The sequence below is a fragment of the Bos indicus genome, chromosome 16 (assembly GCF_029378745.1).
Source record: "Bos indicus isolate NIAB-ARS_2022 breed Sahiwal x Tharparkar chromosome 16, NIAB-ARS_B.indTharparkar_mat_pri_1.0, whole genome shotgun sequence".
Lineage (NCBI taxonomy): Eukaryota > Metazoa > Chordata > Mammalia > Artiodactyla > Bovidae > Bos > Bos indicus.
The window spans coordinates 69215932-69243792 of record NC_091775.1 but is presented as its reverse complement, the minus strand read 5'-3'; the positions used below and the strand labels follow the sequence as shown (position 1 = coordinate 69243792).

General features: G+C 39.1%; 1 protein-coding gene across 5 annotated transcripts in view; it reads left to right on the top strand.

Moving 5' to 3' along the window:
• The window catches only part of KCNK2 (potassium two pore domain channel subfamily K member 2), a 248124-nt gene that overhangs the window by 180825 nt on the left and 39438 nt on the right, over nucleotides 1-27861 (top strand). For all 5 annotated transcript variants that reach the window (XM_070768586.1, XM_070768585.1, XM_019976926.2 and 2 more), the window contains exons 5-6: nucleotides 1377-1563; nucleotides 17049-17188. In XM_070768586.1, coding sequence (XP_070624687.1) covers nucleotides 1377-1563; nucleotides 17049-17188 — 327 coding nt within the window. The remainder of the gene's footprint in view (nucleotides 1-1376; nucleotides 1564-17048; nucleotides 17189-27861) is intronic.

Genomic DNA, 27861 nt, shown 5'->3' with positions numbered 1-27861 from the left:
TCTGTCACTACTTTACGTTTTATTTATTATTCAATAATGTTTCATCTTTTCATAAAAAGTTCGAGTATTTAACTATTGATGAAATAAATCACTGAGTGTTTGGTTTTCAATTGAAATTATAATTCCAGTTTTAACATTAGATATATTTCATATTGGGGCTTTCCTCGTGGCTCAGCGGTATAAAAAATATGCCTGCAATGTAGGAGCCACAGGGGATGTGGGTTTGATCCCTGGTTTGGGAAGATCCCCTAGAGGAGGGCATGCAGCCCACTCCAGTATTCTTGCCTGGAGAATGCCAGGGACAGAGCAGCCTGGCGGGCTACAGTCCATAGGACTGCAGAGAGTCAGACACGACTGAAACGACCTGCCATGCATGCATGTGTGCACATGTTTCATATTAAATTTAGAGGTGAGACACTGTGGGTCCTCTGAGGGCAGCTCTAGCTTAGAAGTGTTGAAGAATTCTCATTGTCTACGTATCATGTCTTGTGTATTTCGTTGTACCGCTTAAGGTCGTAGAACAGGGAGATGGTTTGTCTAGTTCACATGGGAATCAACTGTGGACTTTAAGTCTGCTAGTATTTCGCTTTAATCAGTTGAACAACGATAGGAAAATGTAGTGGGAGAGGGGAAAAGTCTCCATGAAATTAATGATTTTATCAATTATCAACAGTCGATATTTAATTTATGCTTCAGTTTTCTCAATTTTCATGTATTTCTAGGTTGTGTTTGGCCCGAAATCAGTTGTTTGCTTGTAGAATAGAAATATTTCAAAAGTAGTTCAGGTAAACAAAGAATGATGTAAATCGGAAATTTTGTTCTCTGAGCAAATGTTTTGTACTTTAGAAACTATTTTGCCTGTTGCAAAGCTATATAAAAGTAAAGTAGCATCATTATTAGCATTGGTTATTTTCAGTTATTCATATTATACCTAATGTATTTACATAAAGATAATTGAAAATTAGTTATAAAAGAATAGAATACCATTCTCATTTGCTAATTTGCTGTTAACAGTGCGTATAGGTTATATGCATAAAATAGATATCTAATGAGAACCTACCGTATCACTCTGGGAACTCTCCTCAGAGCTCTGTGATGACCTAAATGTGAAGGAAATACAAAAAACAAGCGGTATGTGTGTGTGTATGTGTGTCTGTGTGTGTGCACACGTGTGTGTATGTATATATATATAGCTGATTCACTTTGTTCTACAGTAAAAACTAACATAACGTTGTAACGCAACTACACACCGATAAAAAATAATTTAAACAGTATATATAGGTTAACTTTGCAGGTCCATCAATCATCGATCTCAGTCAATTTCTCTCTCTCAGTATCTGTCTCCCCCCACCTCTCTCTCACTCTCTCATCCCTAGAAGTGGAATGTTAGTCAAACCAAGATACGAATCATCTCCACAATCATCTTTATTCTGTTTGGCTGCGTGCTCTTCGTCGCTCTGCCTGCGATCATATTCAAGCACATAGAAGGCTGGAGTGCCCTGGACGCCATTTATTTTGTGGTTATCACCTTAACCACCATTGGCTTTGGCGACTACGTCGCAGGTAAGATTTTGGAGATACACTGCTCTCCTAACCCTTCTGCTTTCGTTAAACTTTTTCTCTTGGGTTTGCAGACAACACAGTGACTGCCTCCATTTCCCAGGGGTGTCATAAGAAAGTACCACAAACTGGGTGCCTTTAAACAAAAGACATTCATTCTCTTGTAGAAGTTCAAAATCAGAGTGCCAGCAGGGGCAGAGTCCCTCTGGGACTGGTAGAACCCTCCCTTCCTTTCCCCAGCTTCTGGAGGCGGAGAGCATCAGTCCCTGCTGGTCCTCGGGTGGTAGGGCGTCTCTTCATTTCTGCTCTCGTCCTCGTATCATGTTCTCCCTGTGCCCCCGTTGCTGTGACCAAATTTCCCTCTTCTTATAAAGACACCAGTCACATCGGATTAAAAACTGCTCTACTCCAGTATGAATTCATCATAGCTAATTGTATCTGCCAAGGGCCTTATTTCCAAATAAGCTCATGTTTCAAAGTGCCAAGGTTGGGACTTCAACACGTGTTTTTTGAAAACAGAGTTTCATCCATAACAGTGACAGAGCCAAAAAAAAAAAAAAGATCATTCCCTGACAGTGAAGGTCCGCAAAAGGGTACAGTTGAATATTTATTTTTCATTCTATAAAAGAAATTTAAATTACTGTCTGCTCAGAGTGTTATAGTACCACTCTAATTTCAGAAACCACTTATCTGCCTCTTATTTATTTTTTTAGTGGTACAAGAATTCAAGTTTAAATTATCTTTGCTCTTTTTACTAGGCCTTTCCATATCTTAGTTTTTCCTCCCAGCTTTCTTGAGAAATAATTGACATACATCACTGGGTATGTCCAAGCGGTAACAGCAGGATGGTTTGATTTACATAGATCATGCAATGAAGTGATCACCACAGTCGGTTCCGATAACATCCATTCTTCTAATGCACTCTGCCTGGGTGTCTGGGGTCCCAGGGTGCTTCAGCCCCACTCCCATGTCCTAGGATTCTCTCGGTGGTGTCTTGTCCTTGAATAGTTTTTAGTTTCTCTCCTTGTGAGGAGGGAGCGAAGCCAGGAACAAGCTAGTCACCATCTTGGTAATGTCACTCTCATATTTTAGTTTTAGAAACACTTCAAACTTTGGAAGATGTGCTGAGCTACTTAAAACCTTCTTTTCTCTAAGATATTTATCTCCTCTAATTTTCAGTTCTAATATCAATGTTTTTAATCTTTTTAGCAGTTTATCCATGTTTTAAAATTCATGATTTTAAGACATGTTTCCTTTTTCTATGTATGTTATTTCTGTTGCTGTTTGCTTTATTGTTTTATCTCTTAGATCTTATATCGTTTCATCTCTCTTTTCCTATTACATTATCTCATTATTGTTACTGTTCAGGGGCTGCCGCAGTGCTCAGCGGTGAAGAATCCACCTACCAGTGTAGGAGACTTGGGATATGCGGGTTTGATCCCTGGGTTGGGAAGATCCTCTGGAGGAGGAAATGGCAACCCACTCCAGTATTCTTGCCTGGAGAATACCATGGACAGAGGAGCCTGGTGGGCTATGGTCTATGGAGTCGAAAAGAGTCAGACACGACTGAGCACACACACACATTATTGTTCTAACTCCAGTATTAAATAAATTGTAGTAATGGTGATAAAAGTAATGTAGTAATTCTCTGTCATGCATCATTTTGACCAGCTCCTAAAAAATCTAAATTTTTCTTTAAAAAAATAAGCTTGAAGTGTTAGAAAAACATGTTCATAACCATTATGGTAGGAATGTGCTAGTAAACTTCCCAGAATAAACTAAGTAGCCTAATTTAATTTTAGGAGGGTTTATGCTTTCGAGTTGTTTACTCTTCTTCTTTTTGACTCAAACTTCTTACTTAAATATGAAAAGAAAATATGTTGTGTAGCTTTATAAAAATTTCAGAGAAGGCATCTGTTTTTATTATTTGTTAATTATAGTTTAACTTGGCAAAACCCTTCTTTCTGGGGAATGTATAATATCTTTGAATATGGGGATGTTTCTACAAGCAAAGATTTGCTTTTGGTCAAAAACAGTACATTCACCTCTCTGTGCTGGATGGGAAAGGGTGGAGATCTTTTTGTTTTCTAATTAGCAAAATGTAGAGAGAATGGGAGAAGGCAATGGCACCCCACTCCAGCACTCTTGCCTGGAAAATCCCATGGACGGAGGAGCCTGGTAGGCTGCAGTCCATGGGGTCGCTAAGAGTCGGACACGACTGAGAGACTTCACTTTTATTTTTCACCTTCATGCATTGGAGAAGGAAATGGCAACCCACTCCAGTGTTCTTGCCTGGAGAATCCCAGGGATGGCAGAGCCTGGTGGGCTGCCGTCTATGGGGTCGCATAGAGTCGGACACGACTGAAGTGACTTAGCAGCAGCAGCAACGGCAGCAGAGAGGAGAATCTCAGACATTTGTAGCTCTATATTGGACAACAAGCTTTTGTCCTAAAATAACCATTTTTCTACCTTTCATTAACATCATAGATATAGTTAGCTTAAGTAGAAATGGAAAGAGCTTTAATGTAGCAGAAAGTGAGATGTAGGGGTGTCAGGCAGAGTGAAGTTAAGTCAGAACAAGCAAAACAAATATCGTGTATTAATGCATATATGTGGAATATAGAAAAATGGTACAGATGAACCTATTTGCAAGGCAAGAAAAGAGATGCAGACGTAGGGAATGGGTGTGTGGACACAGAGGGTGGTGTGGGATGAATTGGGAGATTGGAATTGGCATGTGTGCAGTGCCATGTGCAAAACAGATAGCTAGTGGGAAGCTGCTATATAGCACAGGGGGCTCAGCTCTGTGCTGTCTGTTGACCTAGATGAGTGGAATGGGATGGGATGGGGAGGGGGTAGGAGGGAGGTCCAAGAGGAAGGGTGTGTGTGTGTGTGTATGTGTGTGTGTGTGTGTGTGTGTGTGTGTGTGTAGCTGGTTCACTTTATTGTATAGCATAATTTAATACAACATTGTAAAGCAATTGTACCCCAATTAAAAAAAACAATTATACTTGTGCTATGTTAATCTTAGGCTATTGCACGTGAGTGCTGTCACTTCAGTCGTGTCCAACTCTTTGAGACCCAGTAGACTGTAGCCCACCAGGCTCCTCTGTCCATGGGATTCTCCAGGCAAGAATACTGGAGTGGGTTGCCATGCCCTCCTCCAGGGCATCTTCCCAATCCAGGGATCAAACTCATGTCTCTTGCGTCTCCTGTTTTGGCGGGCAGATTCTTTACCGCTAGTGCAACCTGGGAAGCCCAGGCTATTGTACTATTCTGTAAATATAATTAGTGATTATATTTAATTATAATTAAATTATGTGTAATTAACCAGAGGTCTTATAGTACCTGTGGAATATATAGGTATTAGGTGACAAGTCTTCCATTTTCAAGCCAACAGCCTTGTATTGCACGTTATTGTATCCTATTTAATTTTTGATGTTTTATGGTAATACATAGTTGTGTCTATTTATTAATGTATTTATTTTTCAGCTTTATTGAGGTACAATTGACCGATAAAATCGTAAGATATTTAAAGTGCACGTCGTGGTGTTTTCATATACATATATTATACATTGTGAAAGAATCCAATTGATTAATACATTCCTCACCTCACTCTAGGCTTCCCCAGTGGGTCAGCAGGTAAAGAATCTGCCTGAGTGCAGGAGACACAGGAGATGCAGATTCAGTCCCTGGGTCATGAAGATCCCTTGGAAAAGGAAATAGCAACCCACTCCAGTATTCTTGCCTGGAGAATCCCATGGATAGAGGAGCCTTCCCCACAGTGCTAAGGATTACAAAGAGTCCGTCACGACTAAGCAGCTAAGCATGCACATCTCATTTATTTATTTGTTTTAGTGAGAACTTCTAAGTTCTTTTATCTTAGCAAATTTCAATGATACAATATGGTGCACATGTGATTTTAAATAAGTGTCAGTCCAGCGTGAACCTCATAGTCTGAGACTCTCTAAAAAAAACAAAAATTATAAATAAAAATGTGGGTGGAATCCTAAAACAGTGTTATATTTGTGACCACAGTATAAACCAGCTTAAAAAAAAAGGCAAACAAATATTTTTACTTTATGGTTTTGTAGAAGATGAAAAAAGTTAGTTTTTAATTTCCCTTAGGAGACCAACGCTCTGAAACTGGCTGGATTGTGTTAGTCTTTTAGTAGCTTCTCTCAGCTATCTGAAAACATCTTGTATATCAGTGGGAACCCTGAATACAGAGTCATGGTCACAGTATTGGAGGGGAACAGGGGAACAGAATATTTGCATGGCATTAGATATAGTCTAAGAAACATTGTTATTATTACTAAGGTTTTATTTTATTATATCCCTCTTTAAGCCCATTATTTTAATTTCACTATTCCTCTGGAATGTGGTAGAAATACGCTTTGCAAACAACTTGCAAAGGAATTTAATGTGTTTGAAGTGACAAATGCTGAGAAAATTAGAGAAGCAGAATGGACACTACTTTTGTTGACTAATCTCTGTCTCCTTAATTTACGTATTTGGTACCTGTTTTGGTCTTTGTGAAACTGTAGAACCTATTCCTAGTCCTGTAGTCTCTACATCCTAGATCTGTGTGCCCGGGGAGCATTTTTGGATTGAAATGGTGGACACGGGGAAAGATGTGGCAAAAGCTGCCTAGGAAATGTGTGCCCTTCGCAAGAGTCTTTGGGGAAAAAAATGTGAGTTTTTTAAAGCATCTTGGAAAATAACTGCTATAGTTAAGTAGAATACATAAAAATAGTCTTTCCTTCTGGGTACCTTGTGACAAGTAAAATTAGCCACTAAGTTAAAGCGGCAACCCCATCTGGGAAACATCAGTTATTTACTTTTTAGAGCCTTTCCTCTTGCTGTTAGATGTCTCTACAGATAGGATTCTCACTTAATTTTGATATTTTTGCCAGGAAAAAGCAAGCACCATTGCTCAAACTTGAACCGTCTCATCTTTCTATTAGGCTATAAATCTCCAAAGAAAACAGAGATGTACTTCTCTTAATAGACACCCACTGTCTGATGCCTTTCTCAAGTCTGCAAGTGCTACTCCAAATGGGATTAGAATTCAATTATATTTTTGTACTGGACTTCTTTGAAGACAAGTTTAAAAACATACACTTCAAACCATGGTGTTATTAAAGTAAAAGGAGTAAATTTTGGAATGTGATATCTAAATGTTTAGGATACAGGTTGTAACATTGGTGTAAATATTAGAAGCATCTCAAAAGCAGCAAGAGATGATGTGATGTGGTAGTTCAGACAACTCTGAAGCAGAATGCTCATCCTCAGGGAGTGAGCATGAAAATACATGCAGCTGGACATTTTGCCATGGGAAGAAAACAGGTCAACCCCTGTTGCTTTGTATTTTTAAATGTCATTTCTTACTTTTTATTTTATTTTTTATTTTTTGGCTTTAGATCTATTATGTTGCTATGGTCCTATGATTCTTTTTTTTTTTTAATTTGTAGTATAACTACCTTTGGACTTCCCTGGTTGCTCAGATGGTAAAAAAAAAAAATCTGCCTGCAATGCAGGAGATTGAGTTTGATCCCTGGGTCAGGAAGATCCCCTGATGAAGGGAATGGCTACCCATGTCAGCATTCTTGCCTGGAGAATTGCATGGACAGAGGAGCCTGGCGGGCTACAGTCTATGGGATCGCAAAGAGTTGGACACAACTGAGTGACTAATGCTATACAAAGATAGCTGCTTTGCGATGTTGTGGTAGTTTCTGCTGTACAGCAAAGTGAAGCAGCCATAGGTATACATCTATCCCCTCTTCCCTGTATTTCCTTCCCAGTTAGGGCACCACAGTGCAGGAGTAGAATTCCCTGTACTCTACAGTCTGTTCTCATTTCTTGTCTGTTTTATACTACTGTGTATATGTCAATCCCAGTCTCCCAATTCATCCCACTCCCTCCTTTCCCCACTTTGTATCCATGTATTTGTTCTCTACATCAGTGTCTCTATTTCTTCCTTGCTAATAAGATCATCTACACCATTTTTCTAGATTCTACATAATTTCATATTAATATCCATGTCTGTCTGCCTCTCTGGAAATGGCACAATTTCTTTCCTTTTTATGGCTGCTTACTTTTCGTTTTGTGTATGTCATAATGTTCATGATATAATCTATTAGGGCATAATATATTTCTAATTCATAAATAAATTTAAATTTACATTTGCACCCACCAATCCTTTTCCCTGTTGGCTATACTGTATCAGAAGCATTTAGCAACTACTAGTAAAGACTAATATGTTTCAGAGGTCAACTTTCTCTGTGTATTGACTGAACATAAGAATACAACATTTAATGGTTTTTCTTCAGGAAGAACTCGCCCAGCAAATGTCAATCTTACATTTATATTTATGGAAGAATGTGTCTTACTGGCTGATTGGTTGCCTTAGTAATTTGTGTTTACTCCTTCCTGATGGCCTTTTTTGTTCTTTTACTAATGCTCAATATTCTAGAGCTAAAAAAGACCTGGGAGCCACAGGCCATTGCAGCACTTTTATTATACATATGAATAAACAGACCCTCTGTCGCTACCTGTAGTTCACAGAGTGACTCTTCCTAAAAGATAAAAAGAGAAAGTACATTATTTAGCAAAGTATCATTTACTTGATTTTAACAATTTCTATAATAATTTGTAGTCAAATTTGTAGAGGTAAGTTAAGTGTTACTCACTCAGTCGTGTCTGACTCTTTGCGGCAGGCTCCTCTGTCCTTGGAATTCTCCAGGCAAGAATATTGGAGTGGGTTTCCATTTCCTTCTCCAGGGAAATCTTCCTGATCCAGGGATCAAACCCAGGTCTCCTATATTGCAGGCAGATTCTTTACTGTCTAAACCACCAGGGAAGACTGGTAAAAATTATATTTGACAGCTTACTCTTGGTTTCCTATGTTTTATTTCTTAACTTTTGTCATGTTATTTCTCATTTGATGAGAAGTCTGAACTGATAAATGATTAAATCATGCTTGCCTAATAGGCTGAGAGTTAGATCTCATTAAAATCTAAGAAGTTATATTAATTATATAGAAATGTGTGAAAGATTGAGCTCTACTTATTTAGGCTTGCTTCTAAAACTTGTCTGAATCCATCATTTTAAAAAATCACTATGGGTTGGGGGATGGGCAAAATAGGTGAAGCTGATTAAGAGGCACAAACCTCCAGTTATAAAATAAATAATACAATAAATAAGTTACAGAATAGGGAGTATATTAACTAATATTGTAGTAACTTTAGTGACAGTAACTAGACCTATTGTCATGATCATCTCATTTATATATATATCTGTATATATAAATGTTGAACCACTATATTATATACCTTAAACTAATGAAATGTACATCAGTTATATATCAGTAAAAAATTAGTTGATGATTCTTCAGAAGTGAAGTCAAATAATTACCTAATTTAACATAATTTAACATTATTTTTCAAAGTTAGTGTCCTTTTTAATATATACTGTTAGGACTAGAGTAAGTCATGGAAACCAAGAAGTGCATTTCTATGAACTGATAGACGTTGCCCAAAGAAGTCTTTTTGTCCTTGTGTAGTCTCTTAAGCCTTGTCTGATTCTTTTGCAACCCCATGGACTGTAGCCCACCGTGCCAGAAGTCTTCAGCAACACTCTTTTTTAAGCCAGGTTAGTTCATGAGAGATAATATGATTGAGTAAAAGCCAGATACCAATACATAATTTCACAAAGCAATGTCCTCACATTAGCTACTTTTCTAATAAAAACCAAAAATTTTAACCAAAAGTTTAGATGTATTCTAAGAAACCCTTATGGTTGATATTATGAAAACACATTTTTGTTCTGAGCATAAATTTACTTTGCCATCCAAATATATATTCTTGGAATTTTGATCAGTGAAATTTAGTATATTTAGTTGAATAATGAAACTTTTTTTGTCTCACATGTAGTTTTGAGTACTTACTGGGTTAATCAGGCTTTAGGCTTAACGCCATATGCTTCTCTAAATAGAAAAAAAAAAAAAAATTGGGAAATTAAAGCAGGTAAACTGGCCTTCCAGGGGATTTACCCTTTCAAAACTTTATAGATTTTCACAGTTTTTGAATCTTTTGTCTTCATATTTTTTGACTTGGGAAAAAAAACATATTTGTTTATCTCATGTTAAGTTTTCTTGGAATTATGTTTTCAAAGTCGTCATTGGAAATGCAGTTTTTTGTAACCAAGCCATTGCTTTCTCTTATAACCAAAAACATGACTCATTTAGTGGAGTGCTCAGAGCTTGCTTAATGGAAGACGATTTTTTCATGAAAACATCTAAATCTCCATTGAAAAACCATGACAAGCATCTTTTGTTCCAAACAGTTTGTCCTAATAGACAACTTCGAGAAAATAGTTACTGATGTGGTCTAAAAGTTTTGCAACTATTCAAAGGCCAGGTATTAAAAATTGCTGTTACTGGGTTGATCACTGAGCAGAGATTTGCCAGGAATTTAGCAAATGACAAGGAAAATATCTGATCAGAAGTGAGGTCAGCTGAAGAATAGTCAGTTCTTCAGCACCACCACAATGGCTCTGAAAAATTTCTCTGATTGAAAAGAGAGGGCTTACATGACTGTTAGGGAGATGCCTTATAGCCATCAGTCACATGTGCATCCATTCTGATGTTTAGTGAGCACGTATTGTATATTAGATAACTGTGCTTAGCACTTAGTGGTAATGATTGCACTAGTCTTGTTCCTATGGGACATAATGTTTGAAATCCAGGAATAACAATTCAATAGGAAATCATTTTCTCTTCTTGATAGTTCTGTGTGTTAAAATGGAAAAATTCTGCAAGACATCTGGTCACCCCCTGAATCAGCTGGTGACTCTCAGAGAACTCAACTCATCAGAAAACTGAGAGCTACGTGTGTAATTAACTAAATGGGATTAGACCCAACAGTTCAGAAGTTAAGGACTGTGGACAAACCAAGGAGTTATTTAACTTCTAGGATTCAAAATGGATATATAGAAGAATTTTAGAACACGTGGGAGAAAATGACAAGGAAGACCTTTAATGATTGACAGTTAATTCTCAGTGAGTTAGGCAGTAAATTGTACTAAGTTTAAGGAAAAAGACTGCAAATTACTGTATATTAATATATAGACTTAAAGATAATTTGTAGATGTAACAATAATGTACATCCTATATCCTATAGATTTCCATCGTTATAAAGGTGAGTAAGACAATGTGTTGATTTGTCTTTCTTTATAATCATGAGACTGCTGTTTTTCTGATGGGAGTTTCTCTTGTCTTAGACCAAGTACCTACCAGGAAATGGACAACTTCTTGAGTGCTGAAATTGAGAATCCCCATATATAGGTTCAAATGCTAGAGAGATTTAGTTACCTTTTCTGGTCTTGTGTTTTTTTTTAACTTGATAGCATAGGGAAAGTTTGATATAGTGGGTGAGCTGTTGTTTAATACTGAAGTCATATTTTCATTTGTAAAAAAGAAAACATAATTTACAGCATTATTGAAAGAGCCTCTTAATTCTTGCTGCATTAAGAAAATACTTTATTAAATTAAATTGCTTTACTATAATAAAGAAAAATATACTAAAGCAGAAAATAAGTTTTTGCCCCTTCATATTAAGAGACAGCATGCATGTGTGTTATGCTAAGTCATTTCAATCATGTCCAACTCTTTGCGACCCCATGGACTATAACCCGCCAGGCTCCTCTGTCTGTGGGGGTCTCCAGGCAAGAGTACTGGAGTGGACTACCATGCAGCTTTCATTAATAAAAAGAAAGTCAAATGTACCAAAAATACTGAAATCCATATTTGATATCTATATTAAAATACAGACCCATGTAAAACATGACCTTTATTTTCTTTAAAACAAAGTTGTATGCTTTATCTATATTCTATAATATATATATTATTTTAGAAAAGCTGAGGAGAAACATGGAGTTTGATCCATAATGCCTAAATCATTCTTTAAATCCTTATTTGTAAATATTCTGTGACTCAGCATCATCCAAAGAAAGAAAATTAAATTTAAGGGAGAGGGGGCAATGTACATTCAAGTGTCATAGAGCAGAACAGGACCAACTTTTGGAAACTGTTGGAATGGGGACATAAGACAAGAAGCTCCTAGTAAAATGGTGCTGACCTCAGACCCACCTGGTTTCTAGGTAAGAACCTTGAGGGAAAAAGAAGCACCTTGTTTGACGTAGCATCTCCAGCCCTAGCTAAGTGTCTGCCATACGTATGGATGAAAAAAAGAAGGTGGGAAAATGGGAAGGACAGTAACTGAATGGGAATGATGGGAAGGACAGTAACAGATCACAGGTGACAATAGACACCCTGGTTCAATGACAGGAGCCTATGTTCTGAAGCCAGACAAGCCTGAGTGTGATTCTAGCTCTGCTGTCCCCTTTGCTGTGTGACCTGACAACTGTTCTTATACCTACCCTACTGAGAGTATGGCTTGTCTGTTGGAAAATGGGGATACTTACTATTAGGATTTTAGGAACCCAATACAAATCTTCCATCCTTGAGTTCTGAACAGACTGTAAGAATTATGGCACTTGAAACATCAGCTTAACTACTGATAAAGACATCTGGAGATATGCCTTGAGGCTGAATGACCAATTGGTCTTATTAAGAATCTTGTGCTAAAAAAAAAAATGGAATCTTGTGCTAAATCAGTGGAAATAGGAGGAGTAGGAAGGGCTTCCCCAGGGACTCAGACAGTAAAGAATCTGCCTGCAATGAAGGAGATCCGGGTTCAATCCCTGGGTCTGGAAGATTCCCCTGGAGGAGAAAGTGGCTTCCCACTCCAGTAGTCTTGCCTGGAGAATTCCATGGACAGAAGAATCATGGGCTACAGTCCATGGACTTGCAAAGACCTGGACACAAATGAGCAACTAACACTTTCACTTTCATGAGGAGTGGAAATACAACGCCCCATAATACCTTCCTACTCAGGGCTTTAGTACGGCATGACTTCATTGAGGTAGACCATCAGTAAGTCTTAGCTCTCACTCCCCTCTCTCCATCAGAGTTTGAATATTTTGTAAATCAGCCGCAGTGAGCGTATTAGCTAGGACTGGGTTATCTAGGACTACAAGGCCAAAATAAGAACCTCAACCAACAACTCTTTGGTACCAGATAGGAAAGGGCTTCGTTAATGCTGGAACCAGGTAAGAAAGGGATTGTTGTGGGACAATGTTTGGGAAGCTCATCTTAGGAGAGAATGGGCTCCTAGGAATAATGCCAGACTGAAATTGAAACTTTCTGGGCTTGAGGAGCTTTATTAGGCTCTGGTGATTTCCTTATTGAAGTGGCAAGGAGAATAATTCCAGACAAAAATGACACCATCTAAAAGAGGCCATCATGTGAGAGTCAGAAAGAGGCTTATTTTAACTATTTTAAAAAGTTTATAAGATTCCTAAAAGCTTGGTACCTCCACCCCTCTTCGCTATTTTTATTACCATCGGTCTGCTCTCCTGTAATGATTAGCCAGAAAGCTCTTAAAATGGAACGGACTTGTGTGCATATTTTCAGTGGCAACAAAGAAAATGGCAGTGAGGTGCCAGATGAAGAGGGAAGAGTGGGTTGTAGCAGCCCACAGGCCATGTCTCAGGAGTCTGGGCAAGAAAGAAAAGAAACAATGGAGTGGTGGAATGGAGACGGGAGTAGGGGCCAAATAGGCAGGGACTATGCCAGGACAGAGAGACTACCCTAGGTGGTTTTTTTGGGGAGGGAGGGTTAGAGTTGCTTTTCAATGTGCTAGTTTCTGCTGTACAGAAACGTCAGTCAGCTACATGTATACGTATATCCCCTCTCTCTCTGTCCTCCCCTCTCCCGTCCCATTTAGGTCACTGAGCTGAGCTCCCTGCACTATGCACTAGGTTCCCACTAGCTAGCAAGAGACCCATGTTCAGATTTCTTGAATGTGCTGGACTAAAATTAATGCTTATAATTACATTTTAAAAATATTTCCTAATTAAAAAAAATAACTTTTTCAGCAAGTTATCTTGATTATAGATTTTTAAGATTTGGCTAAGATTCTTGAATCCAATAGATCGAATACTGTGGAAGTTAATTCATAAATCTTAGATATCAGAAAGTGAAAAGGTTTTGTGAGTATTGGATAATACTTGTATATACATTAGCTCTCCCTGGATCACTTGACTGCCAGTATTTCATCTTAAGAGTAGCAATTAAGAGTGAAAAAACATCCCCCAGCCCACACTACCCCCGGCTTAGAATCCACTAAAGCTTGTGGGATGAACATTTTACCCAAATATAGACCTTTTAGTGATTAAGTTAATTTACTCTTTTCAAACTGTGACATCCTGTTTATAAGAAAGAAAACTTATAAAAAGTCATCTTGAGCATGAACTAACTTCTAAAATCAACATTTTGGTGAACTTATGTGTTAAGTGAGTCACAACTATTTGGATGAGGACTTTCTGGTTTTGAAAGAGAAAGTACTTGGGAAAAAAATGTCATTTTGGTTTCTTTGAAATGGAAACATTTAAAAAATGGAATTCACTAGTGAGCCTATCATGTAACAGATTTCCACACACATTTCCTAAGTCGCTTCTGTGAATCTGTAGCCCTGCATCCCCCGTGGGCCAAGTCTTAACCATCCCAAGATGCATTTAGCCTTTATAGTCCTTCCCAGAAATGATATTTTTAAACATGTTGCACAAGGTAAATTTTTTACAATATTTTGAAGGTAAATATTACTGACTTTATAGACTGAACCTTGAAATTTTTTCTTTGTCCCCAACAAAGGCTGAACTTTTATCTGTTCCTATTATTTGCCTGATGGAAAAAAGTTCTCTTTTTACTCTGACCCTTTAATATTTGAAAATGTCATTGTGGGTAACTCACAGTCTAAGTTATAGAGAGTATGTTATATTCAAATTTTTATATTTGATTTTTAATGTATAGTGGCTGTTTATTAGCTTTTCTTCTGGATATACAGGTTGAGTTTTTTAATTATGACCACAACCCCTGTTTAAACATCCCCAGTCTCTATGCTTTTGATTCTAAAATCATTGCCTGGTCTTCCCTGTTGTGTGTGCGCTAAGTTGCTCTTTGTGACCCCATGGGGTGTAACCCACCAGGCTCCTCAGTCCATGGGATTCTCCAGGCAAGGATACTGGAGTGGGTGGCCGTTCCCTTCTCCAGGGGACCTTCCCTGACCCAGGGATCGAACCAGTGTCTCCTGCATGGCAGGCAGATTCTTAACTGTCTGAGCCACCAGGGAAGCTCTGCCCTGTTAAGTGTTAGATTTGTATTTGAGGATCCTGCTGCTTGTCTTGCCTGTTGGCACCTCAAGCACTTCAAGATCATTTTGCCCCAGTTTGAATGACTTTTCCTTTTATTATCCCTGTTCCTTCTCCTGTGTTTCCTCTTGAATTGCTGGTACCATCCACCCAATGAGGGTCTATGGTCTCCGTTCATCCTGGAGCCCTTCCTTTCACTTACCACACCAACTAAGTAGTCATCAGTCCCTGACGATTCTGCCTCCAATGTCTTTTCTTTCCATCACAGTCTGACTCTGCCTCAGTCTTTCCTTAGCTAGCCCAGAACAAAGTTTCTCACCGGGCTTCCCTGTCAAACCTTCCCTCGCTGCCCCTAGATCTTTATGCACATGTAAGTCAAACACCAATCTGCCTAAAAACCTTTACCTACTCCCCACTGCTTTAAGAGCAAAGCAGTGCTTTTTTTTTTTTTTTTTTCCCCCTAGATTCCTCTCTTCTACCTGTCTATTCTCTTGATGGCCTTCCAAATGTAGCTTTAGCTGATACTAGCAGCACCTTTGGGGTCTGTACTGAGTCTTTGTTGCTGTGTAAGGGCTTCCTTGAGTTGCCACACGTGGGCTTCTCTTGTTGCTCCAGCACAAGCTCTGGAGCATGAGTGCTCAGTAGCTGCACCAGGCTCACTTCTCTGTTGAGGCATGTGGGCTTAGGGACCCCGCGGCATGTGGGATCTCAAGTCCCCAACCAGGGATTGGACCTATGTCCTCTGCATTGGAATGCGGGTTCTAAACCTCTGAACCACAGGGGAAATCCTAGTCCTTTGGCTATATCAAATGTTTTCACACTAAGTTTTTTTCTGTTTTGATCCTCATTGTTTGACTCACCTTCTGTCTTCTCATCTTCGCCCTTCCAGAAGTAAAAATAATTTCTTCTGTGTCCTGTCACAGTCCTTTTTAATTCTTTTTTGCCATCCTTTGATATGTCACATTGTGATCAGTTGTCTGTGTGAGGCTTTCTCGTCTAAATTATTAATTTCTCAAGAGAGAGACTGCTTCCCTCTCCTGTGAAAAGTATAACTGTTTTGAAACATTAAGTTTTAAACATTATTAAGTTTGAAATTTAATAAGAGCCCTATTAATATGTGCTGAACTTGGGATACATTGAAACGTATTCAGATTCTCATAGGTGCAATTATTGCACCAAATAAATGGAAAAGTAACAAAGACTGAAGCAGAAGAACTCCATTGCCAATTTTTTTTTTCTTGAGAGTGAGGGATTTAAATTTATGACAAACATGGGAATTCCCTTGAAACTTCAGATAATAATGAATGGCAGTATCATCTGAAAATTGCTACTTATTCAAATTAGACCCGCCAAAATATTGTCACTGGCATTTGTTATCAATCCATTGTATTGATGATTTTAAAATCAGAACTAATTTCTGTCCTGGTTGTCTTTGAATTGATTGGTTTGCATGTACTGATTGGTTAGCACGAATTGATGGGAAATAGGATAAAAATACTAAGCTAAATGCATGCTAAAAAAAAGTGTCAACTCTGTTCCCTATTGCAAGAGCGGTGGAAGGAGAAACTGATACACATAATAATTAAGTGCTAGACTAGTTGAGATTCATTATAATAAACAAAAAGAAACATGGAACAAGGAAAAGTCATTATTACCTGAAGAAGTAATGAAAGGTCTTATTAAGAACTTATTATATGTAATATAATATTGTAACCAATATAATATTGTAAATCAACTGTCAGTTCAGTTGCTCAGTCATGTCCAACTTTTTTGACCCCATGGACTGCGGCACGCCAGGCTTCCCTGTCCATTACCATCTCCTGGAGCTTGCTCAAACTCATGTCCATGGAGTCGGTGATGCCAGCCAACTATCTTACCCTCCGTTGTCCCTTTCTCCTCCCGCCTTCAATCTTTCCCAGCATCAAGGGCTTTTCCAAAGAGTCAGTTATTCACATCAGGTGGCCAAAGTATTGGAGTTTCAGCTTCAGCATCAACTATACTTCAATTAAAAATGAATTAATTTGAATGGTTCTTGAAAAATAGACAAGGATTACAGGCATGAAAATAGGAATTCTTGTGAAGTAGACAACATGGATCAACTGATAAGATTTCTGTGTTCTGAAGGCCAACACGTGGTTAATAACTTCAGCAGGAATCTATGTGGATTGTTTCTATAATATGAAGTCATTCTGTTCTGCTTTGTTTTTGTCTCACAGGTGGATCAGATATTGAGTACCTAGACTTCTATAAGCCTGTCGTGTGGTTTTGGATCCTTGTAGGGCTTGCTTACTTCGCTGCTGTCCTGAGTATGATTGGAGACTGGCTCCGAGTGATATCAAAAAAAACAAAGGAAGAGGTGAGAAATAAAAATGTGTGTAAAAATATGATTTAATTAATTCAGGAAAGGTTACTTTTAATGTTTTTTTTAACATTGATTTTTAAAATATTAAATATTTACTAATTCATTTAAATATTTTAAAATATTTCCACATTACTTAAAATTTTTAATGTTTATGTTTGGTGTGCATTTGCTACAGGAGGCTATCAATCATATAGCAATTCATTGACTTAACCAAAACTTTTAAATACCTCTCATGTCAGATGATATCTTGGTGCTGAGAGTAATTTGTAATGAAAAAAAGATGCAGTTGAAAACATTTTCTTCATTATTTCTTTTCTTTCGTGATTTCCTCAATGGCACAGAGTAAATTTTATTCCATAAAGAGACAGCAGGAAATATTTGTGTCAAGATATCAGTAGCATGAAAAAGTGAAGGTAATATATAATATTGAATTTTCATTGTATTCAGTTGTTTTCTTTTCTTCTAGGTCTGTATAAGTGTGTACACATGCACATGTACACACACACATGTATTCCTCAAAGCTGTTTGCATTAGAACACATTACCCTGTGTACAGATTTCAGCTTTTCAAAAAGATATCCTTTTATCTTTTTGATGCAACTGTATATACAGAAATGACCATTAGAATTTTTGACTCATGAGATTTTGGAAAGTTTGAAATTTCAGTCTTGACTCTGACATTTTTTAGGAGTTTAGGAGTTGCATTTTAATTTATTTTGAAAGGTCCATAAGTACTAGTTTGAGTGTGACAGAGTAGTGCTTTATTATGAATTCTGTATTTTTTGCTTCTGGGTCTTAGCCAACTTTACTAATTCATAAGACTTAGTATCCACAGTCTTCCTTTAATTATCCCTTCATTTCATTATCTGGTGTTCATAGACCAAGAGACATCAGTTGCAAAATCTTTGGTACAGCAATTGTGATTCTTTAAACATACACCCAAAAGAAATGGACTAGATAATAAATGATAAAATTAATTTCTCTCTACAAACAAGTATTTTCTTTGAACACATCAAGTCATATCAGTTCAGTTCAGTTCAGTTGCTCAGTCGTGTCCGACTCTTTGTGACCCCATGAACTGCAGCATGCCAGGCCTCCCTGTCCATCACCAGCTCCTGGAGTTTACCCAAACTCATGTCCTATAATTTCTTATTAATACCCAAGGTGCCTATAGTAATTAGAAGGAGTGTAAGTTATCCAAGATTTCCCTTCTTGGATACCATATTTCTCAGTTGGTAATTCATATATTCAGTCTGTATATATTAATCTCTATCTTAGTTACACCATAAAACCAAAAACTTTATTATAAACAAATCAGCAGGACAATATGCTTGACATTCTAGTTTAACTTATGTGAAAAGTACTTTGAATAGGACCTCAACTGATTTGCCTCAGTCTTATTATGTGTGTGTGTGCGTGTGTGTGTTTGTGTGGGGTGGAGGGGAGAGGGAGGAAGAGAATAAGGTGGATGGAGAGGGAGAGAATTATGGTTATTTTAACTTCAGTATACTTTTAAGGATCTTGAGATGCTAAGGGGGACAAAAGAAATTGTAACTAGAAAATACGCTAGATAACATAGCTAAAAAAGGACCTTTCAAACTTCTAGCATAAGCTGGCATTAAAATGCATTTTTAAAACACAGACACAAATATTTTTTTCTAAGTAAAATAGAGTCAAACAGACAATATCTCTGTTAGATAGTTTAAAATGTATTGTTTTGTGGAAATATCTATTTCCACATACACATATACAATAAATGTAGTATATATTATATATGTACATACACAAACACACACACACACACACATATATATATGTGTGTGTGTATACACACACATGACTTCCCTGGTGGCTCAGAGGGTAAAGCGTCTGTCTACAATGCGAGAGACCCGGGTTTGATCCCTGGGTGGGGAAGATCCCCTGGAGAAGGAAATGGCAATCCACTCCAGTACTATTGCCTGGAAAATCCCATGGACAGAGGAGCCTGGTAGGCTACAGCCCATGGGGTTGCAAAGAGTTGGACACGACTGAGTGACTTCACTTCACATACACACACACACACACATACTAAGATTATTATGGATCACACTCCAAAAGTTTGAAAGCCACCAAGGCACGTCTAGTCAAGGCTATGGTTTTTCCCGTGGTCATGTATGGATGTGAGAGTTGGACTGTGAAGAAAGCTGAGCGCCGAAGATTTGATGCTTTTGAACTGTGGTGTTGGAGAAGTCCCTTGGACTGCAAGGAGACCCAACCAGTCCATCCTAAAGGAGATCAGTCCTGGGATTTCTTTGGAAGGAATGATGCTAAAGCTGAAACTCCAGTACTTTGGCCACCTCATGCAGAGTTGACTCATTGGAAAAGACTCTGATGCTGGGAGGGATTGGGGGAAGGAGAAGAAGGGACAACAGAGGATGAGATGGCTGGATGGCATCACCGACTCAGTGGATGTGAGTTTGAGTGAACTCCAGGAGTTGGTGATGGACAGGGAGGCCTGGTGTGCTGCGATTCATGGGGTCGCAAAGAGTCGGACACGACTGAGTGACTGAACTGAACTGAAGGCACATATAGAAGGGGGAAATTTTATCTTTATGCCAGTGGCATAATATATTTGATTAAAGTTTAAAGCTCGTATTTGTGCCTGATGAACTATGGACGGAGGTTCGTGACATTGTACAGGAGACAGGGATCAAGACCATCCCCATGGAAAAGAAATGCAAAAAAGCAAAATGGCTGACTGAGGAGGCCTTACAAATGGCTGTGAAAAGAAGAGAAGCGAAAAGCAAAGGAGAAAAGGAAAGATATAAGCATCTGAATGCAGAGTTCCAAAGAATAGCAAGGAGAGATAAGAAACTCTTCCTCAGCAATCAGTGCAAAGAAATAGAGGAAAACAACAGAATGGGAAAGACTAGAGATCTCTTCAAGAAAAATTAGAGATACCAAGGGAACATTTCATGCAAATATGGGCTCGATAAAGGACAGAAATGGTATGGACCTAACAGAAGCCGAAGATATTAAGAAGAGGTGGCAAGAATATACAGAACTGTACAAAAAAGATCTTCATGACCCAGATAATCACGATGGTGTGATCACTGAGGCAGACATGCTGGAATGTGAAGTCAAGTGGGCCTTAGAAAGCATCACTACAAACAAAGCTAGTGGAGGTGATGGAATTGCAGTTGAGCTATTTCAAATCCTGAAAGAGGATGCTGTGAAAGTGCTGCACTCAATATGCCAGAAAATTTGGAAAACTTAGCAGTGGCCACAGGACTGGAAAAGGTCAGTTTTCATTCCAATCCCAAAGAAAGGCAATGCCAAAGAATGCTCAAACTACCACATAATTGCACTCATCTCACACGCTAGTAAAGTAATGCTCAAAATTCTCCAAGCCACGCTTCAGCAATACATGAACCGTGAACTTCCAGATGTTCAACCTGCTTTTAGAAAAGGCAGAGGAACCAGAGATCAAATTGCCAACATCTGCTGGATCACCAAAAAAGCAAGAGAGTTCCAGAAAAACATCTATTTCTGCTTTATTGACTATGCCAAAGCCTTTGACTGTGTGGATCACAATCAACTGTGGAAAATTCTGAAAGAGATGGGAATACCAGACCACCTGACCTGCCTCTTGAGAAACCTATATGCAGGTCAGGAACATTTAGACAGTTCTAACCATCAGCAACAGTTAGAACTGGACATGGAACAACAGACTGGTTCCAAATAGGAAAAGGAGTACGTCAAGGCTGTATATTGTTACCCTGCTTATTTAACTTATATGCAGAGTACATCATGAGAAATGCTGGGCTGGAAGAAGCACAAGCTGGAATCAAGATTGCTGTGAGAAATATCAATAACCTCAGATATGCAGATGACACCACCCTTATGGCAGAAAGTGAAGAGGAACTAAATAGCCTCTTGATGAAAGTGAAAGAGGAGAGTGAAAAAGTTGGCTTAAAGCTCAACATTCAGAAAACAAAGATCATGGCATCCGGTCCCATCACTTCATGGGAAATAGATGGAGGAACAGTGGAAACAGTGCCAGACTTTATTTATTTATTTATTTTTTGGCTCCAAACTCACTGCAGATGGTAATTGCAGCCATGAAATTAAAAGACGCTTACTCCTTGGAAGGAAAGTTATGACCAACCTAGATGGCATATTGAAAAGCAGAGACATTACTTTGCCAACAAAGGTCCGTCTAGTCAAGGCTATGGTTTTTCCTGTGGTCATGTATGGATGTCAGAGTTGGACTGTGAATAAAGCTGAGCACTGAAGAATTGGTGCTTTTGAACTGTGGTGTTGGAGAAGACTCTTGAGAGTCCCTTGGACTGCAAGGAGATTGAACAAGTCCATTCTAAAGGAGATCAGTCCTGGATATTCTTTGGAAGGAATGATGCTGAAGCTGAAACTCCAGTACTTTGACCACCTCATGCAAAGAGTTGACTCATTGGAAAAAACTGTGATGCTGGGAGGGATTGGGGGCAGGAGGAGAAGGGGACAACAGAGGATGAGATGGCTGGATGGCATCACCAACTCGATGGACGTGAGTTTGAGTGAACTCCAGGAGTTGGTTATGGACAGGGAGGCCTGGCGTGCTGCAATTCATGGGGTTGCAAAGAGTCAAACACGACTGAGAGATTGAACTGAACTGAACTGATTGTTAAAAAAAAAAAAATAATAACCAGTGCATTTTGTGATAGGGTTAGCTAGTACAAAGTACTAGCAAGTTTTTTCCAGAGCATTGAGATAATCATCTGTATTACTCTCCTTGGGCTGCCATAACAAGAGTGACTTAAACAGTAGGAATCTGTTTTCTCACAGTTCAGGAAGATGGACGTCTGGGATTAAGGTGCTGGTTCTGATGAGACCTCTCTCCTCGGCTTGCAGGTGGTGGCTTCTTGCTGTGTCTTCACAGCCTTGTCTCTGCATACATGCCTGCAGAGAGAAGGTTCTATATCACCTTCCTCTTCTTACAGGGATACCAGTGCTGTTGGATTAGGGCTGCACCCTCTCTACCTCATTGAACCTTGCATGTGTGTGCATGTGTGCTAAGTCACTTCAGTCGTGTCTGACTCTTTGCAACCGCAGCCTGCCAGGCTCCTCTGTCCATGGGATTCTCCAGGCAAGAATACCGGAGTGGGTCGCCATGCCCTTCTCCAGGGGATCTTCCTGAACCGGGAATGGAACCCGTGTCTCCTGCATTGGCAGGCGGGTTGTTTACTGCCTGGCGCCACCTGGAAAGCCCCACTGAATCTTAATTACCCCCTTAAAGGCTCTGTCCCCAGATACAGTGACAGTGGGGGTTAGGGCTTCAACAAAGGACTTGCTGGAGGACCGGATTCAGGCTGTAACACAATTGTTTCAAAGAAATTTAAATTTCTACATTAACTGGCTTATTTAATATGAGAAACAAGTTTGTTTGCCTCCTTTTGAATGATCGTCTTGGTTCTCAGCCAGAAGTGTGAGATGTATCACTGTGTGTTTCCAACACTGAAAAGTAGAAAGCTCTTTTCTTCTTTTACCATAAGTCGTTTGGCTTGTCCCTCGTCTTTGGAGTGACATGTCCTTTCTGCTGACTGCCTCTGGAGAAAGCTCATGTGAGTAAAGGCCATGAGCAAGTTTACAGAAACCCTCTGGAGCTGCAGCTGCTCCGGACAGTTGAGCCAGTTGCATTGGAGCTGCCACTTTGAGCAGATGTGTGTTTTCTCATTTGTAATGCAGTTTAGGGAAATGACAAAAGTGGGTCACAAATTCAACAGAGAATGTAAAGAGAGAAAGGGAGAGATGATTTATAATTGTGAAAAAAGAAAGAGAAAGACAATTTATCATTATGAATGTATAAATTGTTAGGGCCAAAATTTTTATAAAGGAAATATGACTAAACATTTCTACAGCAGTGGAAAAAGATTATTGAATAAGTTTAAGCTTGAAATAACTCACTAAAGTTAAATAATTAAATAAGAACAAACTAAATGCATCCTAGGAGTCATCTTTACACACACAAACCATATTGGATGACTGCTCACTACGTATTCATTACCTTTTGTTCTTAAACCATTCCAAACGCTCCAACTTTTAAAAACTGCCTAAATGTTCAGAAGCAACAAGAATATTTCCAGTTTTCAATTCCATAAGAATGCTAAGTAATTTTTAATAACTTGGAATCCTTCCTATTAAAAATGTCATTGGTACAGAACATAAAAAAATCAAAATAACATATATTAGCAAATTTTCAAGTGGTGATACAAAAACATAAACTTTCCCTCCCACAAAAGATTTTGGCTAATAGTAAGTTCCAGTCTTACATTACTTCTTCAAAAACAAATCTCCTTAAATCATATCAGATAAGTGCAGACATAGAGCTCTAATCACATGTGACATTATTTCTAAATTTTTTTTTAATCTTAAAGTCTGCTCTGTTTCCAATGAAGATTAATTTTAATGAAAATATATTTAGGAGTAAGGACAAAGTTTTTGATGGACGTGCTGAAATAAAACGTTGATACAGCTAATCTATCTGAACTGTTTGAAAGGAAAGGCTTCAAATTGAGAGAGTAGCACTGGCATGTATATACTACCATGTTTAGTAAACCAGATAGCTTGTGGGAGCTGCTGTAGCACAGGGAGCTCAGCTCTGCTCTGTGATCACCTAGATGGGTGGGCTGGGGCGGGGGGAGACTAAAGAGGAGGGGACATACATATATATACAGCTGATTCACATCGTTGTACAGCAGAAAGTGACACAACATTGCAAAACAATTATATTCCAATTAAAAATAGAGTTAGTTGGAGCAACGCTGTGTAGTTTCAGAAGTGTCACAAAAAATTATAGTTGATCTGCATTCCTCAAGGAAAAGAATAATGACCTCAGTAATTTTTCCATGGAGTCATATGCATTTCTGTAAAAGGATTTATCTGTTTCATTATTTCTTAAGCTCTAATGGAGAGTAACAATATTCAATGCTGAGAATTGATACAACTAATTATCTTTTTCTGTGAAGCCATGTACCCTCTTTTGAGGAAATAATATTTCCATTTAGAAAATAAAGATTATTTATATATTCTAAATAACACAATAATACTGATATCTGAGGGAAGTAAAATAAAAATAAGATGTGATCACAAAATTCAGATGGTAAATTCCTAAGAAGGTAGGGGATGGTGCATCCTTATGTATAGATGTGGTTCAGTTTGCTACTGCTGACTTTCTTTGAGTTTGAAAGACCATCAGTATCATTCTTGTACTGATGTACATGTACCACAGTTTGTTGGGATGGTCTTGTCCAAATGTGTGACAAGCACCACTTCAGCCCCTACATCAGCTGCCACTGTTCTCTGTAGTGCCAGTGGCACTCTGTTGTTGCTGGTTAATGGCTAAGTTCTGTCTGACTCTTTGCAACCCCATGGACTGCAGCATACCAGGCTTCCCTGTCCTTCACTGTCTCCAGGAGTTTGCTATAACTCACGTCCATTGAGTTGGTGTTGCCATCCAACCATCTCATCTTCTGTCATCCCCTTCTCTTCCTGCCCTCAGTCTTTCCCAGCATCAGGACTATAAGTTGGCTTTTTGCATTAGGTGGCCAAAGTACTGGAACTTCAACTTCATCAAAAGTCCTTCCAATAAATATTTAAGGTTGATTTCCTTTAGAATCTATTGGTTTGATCTCCTTGCAGTCTAAGGGACTCTCAAGTGGCACTGTAGCTAGCCATACTGAATGAATACCCAAGAGTTGCTTTTTTTTTAACCAGTGTACTGTGATGTGCTTAGCTGCTCAGTCACGTCTGACTCTTTGCGACCCCATGGACTGCAGCCTGTTCCTCTGTCCATGGGGATTTTCGAGGCAAGAATACTGGAGTGGGTTTCCATGCCCTCCTCCAGGGGATCTTCCCAACTCAGGGATGGAACCCAGGTCTTCCACCTTGCAGGCAGATTCTTTACCATCTGAGCCACCAGGGAAGCCCTTTTTAACCAATATCATTTCTGTAACCTCTGAAGGTGTTTGTGCAAGTAACATTCACTTGAGTAAGTTGACCTTATATCATATTACAAAAACTCCCTTTGATTAGGAAGCAGCCTTGAAAGACTGTTCTTGGAACTTGTATTTGGCCCCAGCATTGTGCAGGGACCTGAGAATATGGAGGGACGTAGTTTTCTTCTGCTAATGACCTGGCAACAGCATTTGGTCTTCCCTGGTCTTCACTCAGGGTGGTAATGCCTCCTGATAGTGAAAGAGCTGGGATTTAACAGCTCTTTATCTTGTCTAGAGATGGAGAACTAAAGAATAGTTGCAGCCTGAGCCTTGAAAAGCTTACAGAAGAGTACTTTATCATTATTAGGTCTTATGGGAGAAGTGCTTTTAATATGAAAGGTTTCATATGCCTTTTGAAATAAGTTAGACTTTATTCTGAAAACCTTAGGGAGCCATTGAAGAATTTTAACTAAGTGGAATGAAATATCTTGTCAACAGGAAGGCAGATGGATTATAAACAAAGCCTGATGCTGATAAATCAGTTGCGAGATTATTGAGATTATTGATGGAATCCAGGTAGTGCAGAATGAAGAGTCTGTGGTGGCAGCAGAATAGAGATGAAATAAGGATTTCAAAATTATTTGGGGGATAGAAGAGATAGGTTACCCTTTAGCCGGGGGCAATAAAGAGAAAGGGGGGATGGCATTCATGATTCTAGCTTTGGATGGAATTACAAAACACAGGAGAGTGAGATATTCTGAGTAGACGAGAGGACTGAGAATGTCATTTTGGACATATTGTGATTGAGGGCTGTGTTGGACATCGAGGTAGCTCATCAAGTGTAGAGAATTGGATATGCAAGCCTGGAAAGTAGGAAGGATGGGAGCTGCAGAGAGTTGGCTGGGTGGGGGCTGGGGAGAGGGCATTCATCACACGACAGTGGAAGTTCTGATTATAGATGAATTCACCTAATGAAGACTTGGAAAGTAGTCAACCATAGAGCTAAAAACGGAACCTGGAATACAGTAGTTAAAAGGGTGGATGGAGAGAGCATAAAGAATGGGGTAGCCAATAATATAGTTAAATACCCTGATTCATGGAAGGGCAAAGGCATTGAGGTTTTGAAGAGAGGATGGTTCACATGATGCATCAGACTGGCTAAAGACAATGGGTAAAGAAAGGAACCCAAGGGCAGATTGACACAGTAACCTAAAAAATAAATTAGTGAGAGTTCTCTGTGAGGTTGTGCTCCAAGACTGCCACTCCTGTAGCAGAAAATTTAAATATTTACCCCTGGATTCTTGGAGGAGGAAATGGCAACTCACTCCAGTATTCTTGCCAGGATAATCCCATGTACAGAGGAGCCTAGTAGGCTACAGTTCATGGGGTTGCTAAGAATAGGACATGACTAAAAAACAACAATAAGCAACTAAGCAACAACAACAACTCTGGATTGTACAATACACTGGATATATCCTATGAACGTTCTTTAGGCACATCAAGAACAATTCCAAAGGGTAATATTCACAGAATATTTTATGGAAATGGGAGCGTTGGCGCACAAGTAATAAAAACTGTTGACTGAGCAGTGCAGCAGCATTGACACTGGGAACTGCTGAGCATGCGTCCGTGGTAAATGTGGACAGTGTGGTGGGGGGGTGGTGAACTGTGGAGGGACAGTGTCAAAGAGGCAGGGAAAGGAAAGCTAGTCTCGTGGAGACCAGTTAGGGAGTTCAGTTCATGTCTAAGTAAGTGTTCGTCACTTAGTCGTGCCCGGCTCTTTGCGACCCCATGGACTGCAGCCCACCAGGCTCCTCTGTCCATGAGATTTTCCAGGCAAGGATACTGGAGTGGGTTGCCATTTCCTTCTCCAGGGGATCTTCCCAACCCAGGGATCGAACCCGGGCAGATTCTTTACCGACTGAGCTACAAGGGAAGCATTTAATGTCTAATTTACTGCTAAATCACTCGTTTATTCATTCCATGTAAGAAAACATTTACTAAGTACAATATGATATACAGTATATTAGGTTCTGGGAGTAATTTTCCATCTGTGGGAGTTTGGGCCTTATCTCTTTATTGGAAAGTTTCCATAGGTGGTACATTTCCTTACTTATAATGATAAATTAGCTTATCTTTATAATGATACATTAGCTCCCCTGGTAGGTTAGCTGGTAAAGAATCCACCTGAAATGCAGGAGACCCTGGTTTGATTCCTGAGTTGGGAAGATTCCCTGGAGAAGGGAAAGGCTACCCACTCCAATATTCTTGGGCTTCCCTGGTAGCTCAGATGGTAAAGAATTCACCTGCAATGTGGGAGACCTGGGTTCAGTCCCTGGGTTGGGAAGATCCCCTGGAGGAAGGCATGGCAACCCACTCCAGTATTCTTTTCTGAAGAATCCCCATGGACAGAGGAGCCTGGCGGGCAGCAGTCCATGGGGCCCCAAAGAGTCAGATACTACTGAGCGACTAAGCACACAATGATAAATTTACCTTTACTTTTCTTCTCCTAGAGGTGGAAGAGGGAATTTTGAAAATGAAGGCCCTTAGTCTTTGATTAATTTTCAAAATAGCCAATTTTTACTTTTTTCTTTACTCTTCCTCCTTCCCTCCTTTCCTTCCTTCCTTTAATCCTCAAACAACACATCAAACTTTATAGTTGTTGCTTTGACTTCTAATATATTTGGAGGAGGGGTGG